The sequence below is a fragment of the Macrobrachium rosenbergii genome, chromosome 30 (assembly GCF_040412425.1).
Source record: "Macrobrachium rosenbergii isolate ZJJX-2024 chromosome 30, ASM4041242v1, whole genome shotgun sequence".
Lineage (NCBI taxonomy): Eukaryota > Metazoa > Arthropoda > Malacostraca > Decapoda > Palaemonidae > Macrobrachium > Macrobrachium rosenbergii.
In genome coordinates, this window is record NC_089770.1 from 7,119,436 (window position 1) to 7,131,000 (window position 11,565).

At 35.4% G+C, this 11,565-nt stretch overlaps 1 protein-coding gene across 1 annotated transcript; it reads left to right on the forward strand.

Moving 5' to 3' along the window:
• The first annotated feature begins 2,068 nt into the window (after window positions 1–2,068).
• On the forward strand, window positions 2,069–10,778 carry LOC136854967 (uncharacterized). The gene is made up of 2 exons (XM_067131629.1): window positions 2,069–2,808; window positions 8,279–10,778. The coding sequence occupies exons 1-2, from the start codon at window positions 2,595–2,597 to the stop codon at window positions 9,763–9,765; spliced, it is 1,701 nt and encodes a 566-aa protein (XP_066987730.1). The 5' UTR covers window positions 2,069–2,594; the 3' UTR covers window positions 9,766–10,778.
• Window positions 10,779–11,565: the final 787 nt, after the last annotated feature.

Below are 11,565 nucleotides of genomic sequence, written 5' to 3' on the forward strand. Positions count from 1 at the left end.
CTTTTTTCTGTCCGCCCTCAGATCTTAAAAACTACTAAGGCTAGAGGGCTGCAAATTGGTATGTTCATCATCCACCCTCCAATCACAAAACATACCAAATTACAGCCCTCTAGCCTCAATAGTTTTGATTTTATTTAACGTTAAAGTTATCCATAATCGTACTTCTGGCACCGATATAGATACCAACAACACAGGCCACCACCGGACAGTGGCTGAGTTTCATGGGCCGCGGCTGAGGCCACCACCGGACCGTGGCTGAGTTTCATGGGCCGCGGCTGAAAGTTTCATTAGCCATAATCATAATTCTGGCACCGATATGGGTACCAACAACACAGGCCACCACAGGACAGTGGCTGAGTTTCATGGGCCGCGGCTGAGGCCACCACCGGACCGTGGCTGAGTTTCATGGGCCGCGGCTGAAAGTGTCATACAGCATTATGCGCTGCACGGAAAATCCGATTGCGCCGAAGAAACTCCGGCGCATTTTTTACTTGTTATTATTGTTATTTCTTACGAGCTTTTGGTCAGGTAGTGTAACGATGTTCCCACGGTCTTTGTAAGCTAAGGAAGGAAGGAAGGGAGGTCACGTGACATACACAACTGCTAGGTTTGTTTGCTCGCTTCGAGATCACATGCAAATGCTGGTGGGCCCGTGTTTGCTTTTGTATGCTGTTTGCTTGTTTGCTGTTTCGTTGGCTTGTTCTTGTTTTAAGTGTACCGTGAGAACCGCTGATTTACGAGAGAGAGAGAGAGAGAGAGAGAGAGAGAGAGAGAGAGAGAGAGAACAATTTAAGCTCATACTGTGAGAGACATGAAAGAGTTCCAAGACTGTTCACACACAGAGAGAGAGAGAGAGAGAGAGAGAGAGAGAGAGAGAGACTGAAAACAATCTAAGCTTATACTGTGAGACATTAAATATGTCTAAAACTACCACAAAACAACTGTGGAAGTGACCAAGTTTAATATATAATTTGGCTATGATCAAGCAATAACTTCCTTAGATAAATGTCCTATACCAGTCCCACTTTCGGAAAGCAAGATCATCGCTTAATTTTTGGTTAAGTCCCATCAGCCATTTCGAAATTACTTTCCTCTCCCAAGGGGTTCACAACCCAAGGCTAGTAGCCACTTTTGCCTTTAGGCATGATTGGTGGTACCTCAGACCACACTGATTGTCCTTTAAATAACAATGTCTTTGCATGACTTGTGAGTACATACGTTTGTCTATTTGTCTGCCATTTGAGGGAGGATTTGCCGCTCCCAAGGGATCCACAACTCAAGCGAGGCCAGCTGCACTTTCCACTTCAGGCAGGATCAATAATGGGTAAGATGTGGTCACTATCTGAATGACTTGCAGTTGATTTTGAGAATTTTATTTTTTTATACTGCAAAGTAACCATTGCATTATTTCTTATTTACAAAGTCGCTACCTAATTATTATGGAATAGAAAAGTAGATATATATTTTCCTCATAAGATTTATTGAATATAAAACTGGGGAATGTGGAGAAGGTTAAACAGAATAAAAAAATTTGTTTTATATTTAATTACAAAATGTAAAAGAGATGAAAATGATTAAAAAAATTATTGTTTTACATTTAACTGAATTATGGAACATAGGGAAATAAAATTTGTACTGATTAAGACAGAGAGAGAGTACCTAAAGGAGAGAGAGAGAGAGAGAGAGAGAGAGAGAGAGAGAGAGAGAGAGAGAGAAATATTGGAGAATGTGGGAAAGAGAAATTAAAAAAATACATATAAAAAACTTGTTTTACAATTAATTGAATTAATGGTACAAGGAAAATAAAATCTGTACTGATTGCAAGACTAAAAACAGAGTAGAGAGAGAGAAAGAGAGAGAGAGAGTTGATAAAAATACTATTGGGAAATGTGAAGAAAGTTAAAGAAAAAACAAATTCACATTTAACTGAATTGATGGTACAAAGGATTAACAGACACGAGTACCTAGAGAAGAGAGAGAGAGAGAGAGAGAGAATCAGGAGTAATTGGAGTAAGATATAGGTCCACCAAGTCCACGCACATCAGTTGGGGAGAAAGGGGTAGGGGGGGAGGGGCAGAAACTGGGGGTGGAGCTATGGAGTGAGTCGCTGGTATTACAGTGTAGAAGAGAACAATTGACATCGAGTTGCGTGTCAGCCATCGCACTGGCCAGGATAATCAGTCGCCGATCGTGAATCGCAGCGCCTTTCAAAGTCGCTTTCTCTCCGGGCTGCTAGCGACGCGGTATGCCTGTCGGGACAGTCTACGAGTTTTTGGAAGTGCCTTAGCAGGACCTGAAGACGTTGAGTTGATTATTTTGGGGTTGTGAATGGAGGACCTATCTTGAACTCTAAGACCCTGGTCTGAGAGCTGACAGTTACGTATTGACACCTCCAGACGGTTTACAAGTTTTTGGAAGTGGCTTAGCAGGACCTGCAGACGTCAGTTTATGTTCAATTTTGGGGTGTAAGTGGGAGAACTGTCTGAAAGTCTAAGCCCCTGGTCTGAGAGCTGACAGTTGCCTTTTGACACCTCCAGAGGCTTGAGGCGATTTGCTTGAACTGACTTCATATCCAAAGGGCTCTCGAGATTTCCATGTCAGTGTCGTGTTTCCCCGAAAGAGATGGTTTCCTGTGCCAGCTAGGAGTACGAGGAGGAGGAGGAAGAGGAAGAGGCAGAGGAGGAGAGGGTCTGAAGAGATTAAACCCTCCAAATCCCGCTCCAAGTTTTTCGTCTCCAACGATTTGGAGCGAGAAGGCAAAGATCGCTTCCGGTATAAGATCAGCTGATTTCGTCAATAAGGCATCAGGTAAGGTCTGGATTATGTCGAATTTCGGTTTAATATTTAGGCTTAAGATTGTAGGTTGTTGAAATATCATAGCAATAATTTCTATAATGTTAAAACAGCCTTTTAGAAATTAATGCAAATATTTAAATTACTTTTTCGCCTTCTGATGCTGCTTTTCTTTTGTAAATTATTTTCAAAATTGTTGGTTGCTGAAGTATCACGAGCATAAACTTCTGCTATCTTGAAATATTCTCACAGAAATTAATCCAAAAGTTCAAATTACCCTTGAGCTTTCGACACCCTGCTTGTTGTTAATGATTTTCTAAGGAATTCTAAGTAAAATATAATCAGGCAAAGTCTTCAGTAATTGGACTTTTCCATAACAAAGTGAAGGTGATTGTGATAATTATACATTTTGCTTGACCAGTAAATATTCACAAGAAGTGCTTAGTAATATTTTATTGAGTGGTTAATTTTATCAAATAAATCAACAGAGAATTTTGCACAATTGCCATAGTTAGATTAAATTAGATTTTCATCATGTTTAATAAATATGCTGGTATTTACATATATTAATTGGTAATTATGCATAATTGATAATTATCACATATACCAAGAAATTTGCACGTCATGAATATAATAATAATAATAATAATAATAATAATAATAATAATAATAATAATAATAATAATAATAATAATAATAATAATAGTTTTTGAGGCTTCTGGACTTCTTAAGAACTTAATGAAGGAGATGATATTAATTTACACTTGCTTCTTGATAATAATAATAATAATAATAATAATAATAATAATAATAATAATAATAATAATAATAATAATATAATAATAATAGCTTTCTGGGGTTTTGGAGTTGTCCTTAAAAACTTGTACACAACAGATGTTTTTTTTATTTAATTTTAATAATAATAATAATAATAATAATAATAATAATAATAATAATAATAATAATAATTTCACCTTCTGAATAATAATAATAATAATAATAATAATAATAATAATAATAATAATAATAATATAATCGAACATTGCAGTTTTCTTCATAATTTTAGTGACTGAAGCAAATAATTGGTTTATTGGTTTATTATTTTCTTTTTCTTTGTATAAAGAGGTTTCAATAATAATAATAATAATAATAATAATAATAATGGTATTTCTATGAAGTTGATACCTTTAAACGTAATTAAAAATTATATGACATTTATTTTAGCAAAATGCTAAGTACGAAAATCTTTGAGAAAATGAAGACTAAGGAAAAATTATAATGATAATAATAATAATAATAATAATAATAATAATAATAATAATAATAATAATAATAATAATAATAATACCATGAGTTGATACTTTTAAAGGAAAATAGAAATTATACAGGAAAATATATTTTGTAAAATGAAGATTAAGGAATAATAATAATAATACTAATAATAATAATAATAATAATAATAATAATAATAATAATAATAATAATAATAATAATAATAATAATAATAATTTTATGAACAGATAGTTTTCAAGTAAAATAAAAATTATACCATTGGTTTTAGTAAAATACTGAGTAGGAAAATCTAGTTTGAAAAATTAAGATTGAGGAATAATACATAATAATAATAATAATAATAATAATAATAATAATAATGTATATATGTAATAATAATAACAATAATAATACCACATTTATTTTAGTAAAATTTTAAGTAGGAAAATTTATTACGAAAAATTAAGATTAAGGAATAATAATAATAATAATAATAATAATAATAATAATAATAATAATAATAATTTTATGAGTTGATATTTCAAAGGAAAATAAAAACTATACCACATTTGTTTCTGTAAAATTTTAAGTAGGAAAATCTGTTGCGGGAGATGAATAATAATAATAATAATAATAATAATAATAATAATAATAATAATAATAATAATAATAATTCAAATGAGTTGAAAAAAAAATGATGTAAAAAATAGAAATAAAGAAATAAAATAATATCAATTTTTTCATCAGTTTTATGCATTAGTGAATACATGAGTTATTATCATTACTTGATAATTCTCTTTCTCATGTTTAGAGGAAAATATATACATATATATAGAAAATAGCGAATAGTTTAAGGATTGAAATATGCATATACTATATATATATATATATATATATATATATATATATATATATATATATATATATATATATATATATATATATATGTGTGTGCGTGCGTTTGTGTGTAACCTAATTTATTTGCATACATGCACGCTTGCGAGCTAGGCGCAAACGCAAGGAAATCAAACATGCGCACAACTGTAAGCGCGCAAATAACCGAGGGTAGAGTAAATTCCATTTTTTAATATAATAAAAAGAGCACAAATTCGATTTGTTACTCTAAGTAACTCACGCTCACGGACCTCGAAGTAATTTCAAGCGACAGTCGTAGACAAAAGGTAATTAACTTCACGCGACACAATCAAGTACAAAAAACAAATATTCTACAAAAATGAGTTGTTATTTTCAGTCTACTACAAAAAAACAAGTAAAAAATGCGAACGATGTTTCTTCGGCGCAATCGAGTTTTCTGTACAGCGTATGGTGCTGTGTGAAACTCTCAGCCACGGCCCATGAAACTCTCTGTCGCGGGCCATGAATCTTTCAGCCACGGCCCGTTGGTGGCCCGTGTTGTTGGCACCTATGGCGGTGCTAGGCGCACGATCATTGCTAACTTTAGCCTTAAATAAAATAAAAGCTACTAAGGCTAGAGGGCTGCAATTTGGTATGTTTGATGACTGGAGGGTGGATGATCAGCATACCAATTTGCAGCCCTCTAGCCTCGGTAGTTTTTAAGATCTGAGGGCGGACAGAAAAAAGTGCGGACGGACAGAAACAGCCATGTCAGTGGTTTCTTTTACCGAAAATTAAAAATGGTAATAAATGTTCTATAAAATGAGTTGTTATTTTCAGTCATCCAAAATAAAAAATAGAATCAACGCATTTTTATTGTTCCTTGTTGACGAGAATCTAGAATCTAGCAACTAGAATCTAGCAACTTTTAAATATCATGACTTGACACAAATGGCATTCTCAGCGTTCCCTGTTAATGAGACTCAGGCAGCTTTCAAACATTATTTTTGCAAATTTAGTGGACATTTACCTTTTTTTTGCAAATGCAAGCAATCCGGAGTTCTGCTTTGATAACGAGTGCGTGAAAAATGATTATTTATCTTCATCTTCTTCACCTTCTTTCCGCGTTGTTATCAAGAATAACTGTCATGGAATGTTAGCAGTAGCGAGATGGTTTACACACACACTATATATATATATATATATATATATATATATATATATATATATATATATATATATATATATATATATATATATATATATATATATATATATATATATATCAAACCACATTATATCACTTAATATTGAATTCGCTCTACTTTTAGACTAACTTACGCCTGACTGGGAAATATAATTGATAGGTCCTATACTGCCCCCGGCAAGGATCCTATCTGCTGACGCATTATCTGTAAGGGTCTCGTCGCGATGCTTATGAGCCCCCTGTACAAATACATAAAACTGTAAATATTTTGGGAATCTGTTTTTCACGTGGTTCACGGTTCATATTTATTTCAGAAGTTATAATGTGAATGTGCCGGTGAATATTAAGAATAAATTAATCTATACCCAAGTTAGGATGAAAGAGTTATAGGTTATACTGTTGAGAAAAAAATAAATAAATACTTGTCTCATGAATTTCCGTGGAAATAATTGTAATAAGTATTCTGACACCCACAAAACTTTAATTTATATATATTTACAACCGCTGAAAAAATAAATACTTGCATTATGAATTCCCGAGGAAATAGTTGTAACACATATTCTGACACCCACAAAATTTTACACCAATTTTTATAGCCTATGTTTATAACCGTCGAAAAAAATAAATACTTGCCTTATGAATTCCCGCGGAAATTCTGACACCCACAAAACTTTACACTAGTTAATAAATATATACCACATAACTTTACACCAATTAATAAATATTTAACACAGAACTTTACCCTAGGTAATAATTATCTATCATAGAACTTTACACCAATGAATAAATATTTACCACAGAACTTTACACCAATCAGTAAATATTTACCATAGAACTTTACAACAATTAATGAATATTTACCACAGAACTTTACACCAATTAATAAACATTTACCAGAAAACTTACACCAATTAAAGAATATCTACCACAGAACTTTGCACCAATGAATAAATATTTATAACCACTCATTCGGCCCCGTCCACCCAACGCACACGTCGATTCAAATCAAATGTTTATTTTACTTTTTTTTTTCCAAAGTTATCCAAGCTTGACTTTACGACACCCATGCGTAACATCGTCCGGTGCGGGGAAGTGACGCGGCCTGATGACTTTGCCCGTCTGCTGACGATTTTCTTGTTTATCGTTCAATTTCTGTGTTTGCCTGGTCGTTCGTTCTGTTTGTTTTCGCGAGATACTCTTTCCTTCCTGTTGCTTTATTTTATGCTTCATAAATCTTTGGCGGCGTTTGAGCCGATGACTCGATCATTCTTCAGTTCCGGAAGTTAGGCGGAAGTAGCGGGATTTTGGGAGAGGAGCGTTTGACGGACAGTTGATTGTGATGTTTTTGAGTGTGTATGTGTGTGTGTGTGTGTGTGTTTTGTTGCTTTTTTTTCATTATTTCTTGGTTTTGATTTATGGTCTTTTCCTTTTCAAATATATATATATATATATATATATATATATATATATATATATATATATATATATATATATATACATATATATATACCGGTATATAATTAAATTATTGTCCATTAAAATCCACAGTAACTACAGTATCTCGCATTTTGGTCAAAGGTTACAGGCCAATGCTTCCGAACACATGTATGGTGTTCGTCAAGGTGTTAGTATCCTCTGGCAAAAATACAAGGTATAGGAATCATTGTGGATTTTCAATTGATGATAGTAGCTATAATAATGCATTGTACATGACTCTTGCCCAGTTTTTCAAAGTTATGAAATGTTATTATTATTATTATTATTATTATTATTATTATTATTATTATTATTATTATTATTATTATTATTATTATTGTGCCTATTTCTATATCGAGCAAAGTTCTGTGAAACGAACAAAGTGACAATTTTTTTAGGATTTTAAAACAGCGTTTATTAATCAAAGATATTCATACAGTAAACTATTTTAGCCCTTATCTATTTATTAATTTATTGATTAATTTTTTTTTAGTAAGTGAGATCTCTTCTTTCTGTATCTCCCTTTAACTCTTTAGAAGTTTGAATTTCAGGTCAGTGACCCCTTTGGTGGGCTTGTTCCATATGAATAGGGTGCATCTTCTGAATAATATTAATAATAATAATTATACTCATGCACATACTTTATACTTATAACCTACTGTTTTTTCTTCACAGAAAGAATGGCTGAAGGCATCGCCTATCCAGCTCTGTTCTTCAACAGGGAGAGTCTAGGCCTGAGATGTCCACCCGTAGCTCCAGCTGCCGTCAGCAGCCCCATCGACGTCCCGAGAGAGACTCAGCCCTTAGACTTCTCGACAAAAGGGAAGAAGGTCTTTGACAGACACACCAGCGAGAAAAACAATAACATGCGCCTTCGTGACTCTTTAGTTGGCAGCAAAAGTCCCACGACACTTTCCAGAACTCTGGAAAGCGACCTCCTCCCCAGCGCAGCGCTGAATCCTCTTGATCCCACAGCGGTTAAAACGCCGTTTCACCTGGGGCTGAGCCCGTCTTTTCCGCAGTCATACAGTCATACATCCGCCAGTCCTCTTTTGGGACCCCCAAAAACCTCGCCAGTGCCGGCAATGTCTGGGATCAATGCACTTTTACTTGCGCAGCTGCAAGCTAATCCCCTTCTGCTGTCCACCATACAGTCTGCTCTTAACGCCACCAGATTCTCAGCACAGTTTGAGCCGTTCCTGCCTGCGCCAAATCACACGCCCGCCCCGGCTAATTTTCAGATACCTGGTTCTCACCTGCATTCAGCTCCTAGTCCGACTAGTTTGCTGGGTTTGAATCCAATGCCAGTGAATACCCTAGGTCAAAGGCTGTTGGGCATGGACAGCTTCAAAGAAACAACCTTATTAGACAGAAGTCTCAGGAACGACAGTCTAGGGACAGTGTTGGGTTCTGTAGCTGGCTCTAACAGCAGTCCCATGGGAAGCATCACCCCTATGGCAGGCCTTACAGGAATTGGTGCTCCTGCCACAAGTTTTAGGGATCTGATGGACACCTCCAGCAGTATCCTGACTACTTCGCAGACTGAGGCTGCCATTAACGCGGAGAGCAACGAGTCCTACATGAAGTTTCGCAAGAGAATGCTCATGCAAGTGGGTGGCTCCAAGGCTCGCAGAGCACGCCTCGAGCAATGCGCGCGCGAGAGAGACAGTTCCAAAGGCAGTGATGTGAAATACGGAAACAGTTACATCAACAAAAGCAGCGAGATGAGCCCTGACCCTTGTGGAAGTGAGGTAAGTGGCACAACCGACAACAACTCAGAACTTGAAGTCGCCTGTGAGGACAATCTGGGTGAAGTAGCTAAATCCGCTGAGTCAGCATTGGAGTTCAGAGCAAGCATGACAAGCGACATGAGCAACGACGCCACGTGTAGCAACAGCAACGGCAATGACAGCGACACTGGCAGCGTTACAAAGCAGGGTTCCTCCCAGAGTACAGAAATCATCAAGGACGACGCTTACTGGGAGAGACGCAGGAAGAACAACGAGGCAGCCAAGAGATCCAGGGACGCGCGGAGGGCAAAGGAGGACGAAATAGCAATACGCGCTGCGTTCCTGGAACAGGAGAACATCAAGCTGCGCATTGAACTGTCTTCCTTGAAATCTGAAACGACAAAATTACGCTGTTTGCTCTACAACAGCTAGGGACCAATAGTTCCTCAAGTGTGTCTTAATTAAAGTGTGCTGTGCTAACTGAGTGATAGCAGATATGCCTTTGTACCTTTTGCCTTCTGTACTCATAAGTATTTTTGATAGTGTTAAGGAGTTTTGGTCCTCTCCTACTTAGGCCTAGAAATCAGATCTGTTGTGGAAAAAACAAATCTTGGTATCAGTTTGCTGCCACCAAAAGGAGTTCCTAATAGGTTTATGTTCAGTACAAGTCTTCTGCAACGCCTAAAATCCCTTGGACTTATAACTCCAGAGTATACTATGAACTAACCTTTCTCACAGAAGCTTGTTTTACCTCGGTCTCAGGTAATGCTAAAGTTCAAATCCTCTTGGGCTCGTGTAATGACATCACCTTTCTCAAGGACATTATTCCAAATGGCTAAAACTTGAGAAAGTTGATCTCTTAGGGAGTCTTAGTTTGAAACAAGGTTATGGGAAGATGAAATGTCACAGGTTCTCATGGTATGTGTTTCAAGAAGCCCGCTGGTTAACAATGAACTCTGAATTCCACGAGAAATACAGCAGGGGCCCACGCCCCTCCCCCTTCAAAAAACAAATGAAAGCAGTTGTCAAAAAACCCTTTCCTGTACCTGATACTCATATATAAAAATGAATTGTTTGAAATTGTGATACTTGTGAAACTCAGAGGTGTTCATGTTTTCTAACTGTTCGTCTTTGATAAACAAAAAGCTTGTACACCGTTAGACTAAGCTGGCTTTATGACAGCACGGGCTCTTGCTTCGAAAGCAGCTCGCGTGGAAATAAAAAAAAATAGCAGGTGTACACTTCATTTGTTTGAGAATCGGTTTAACCAGTTTTTGTTATTCGTTCACAAAAAATATAAAAAGAATGATGCATGTTGTTTGAAAGCATATCCTAACTTATTATGCTTTCTCAGGCACGGGTGGAACTGTTTTGCTTCCTGAACGCTTGTGTGCGTTTTCTATATTTTCCTAGGGATAAAAAAATGAAACTGTAAACATACTTTTATAAGCATATATATATATATATATATATATATATATATATATATATATATATATATATATATATATACATCATATATATATATTCATCACGTATACTACATATATGTATACATACATATATATATGTTTATATGCATACACCTATATACCGTATCTAATTAATATTACGATAAACACTCACGAGTGACAATTTTATTTTTCGAGTGCCCGCGTGCGTTTTCCTTTTTGTAATGAAATGCATAAAAATAACATAAAAAGTTTTCCCTCAGCAGTTTTTGTTTCTTATCCCTTTGAAAAACATTTGAAGCCACTGTTGATACCAGACACTGAAACAAGTATATCAGGCAAGATAACACAGATATCAAAATGGGTTGCGAATATCAGGCACAAGAATATGGAAATATCAGCCATAGGTGTTAGCGCATGAAGCATATGAATGTGGATATCAGACACTGTGATATGTATATCAGGCAAAATAATGTAGAGATTAGACATGAGTTGTGAATATTAGACACAAGAATAGGGAAATAAGAATATCAGACATGGGAGATATGTCTATCAAGAACAAGAATTTGGATATCAGACACAGGAATGAGTATATCCAGGCACAGTAACATAGGTATCAGACATGGGAACTGAATATTAGACATAAGAATAGGGAAATCAGAATATCAGACATGGGATGTGAATATTAGAAACAAGAATAGATATGTAAATAATGAGATTATCAGACATGGGTATTTGTATCAATATAAGAGTATTGGATGCAGAAACAAGTATATGTACT

Coding starts and splice junctions, on each gene's coding strand:
- LOC136854967 (XM_067131629.1), top strand. CDS start 2,595: ATGTCAGTGTCGTGTTTCCCCGAAAGAGATGGTTTCCTGTGCCAGCTA. Junction 2,809..8,278: donor TTTCGTCAATAAGGCATCAG/GTAAGGTCTGGA, acceptor TTTTCTTCACAG/AAAGAATGGCTGAAGGCATC.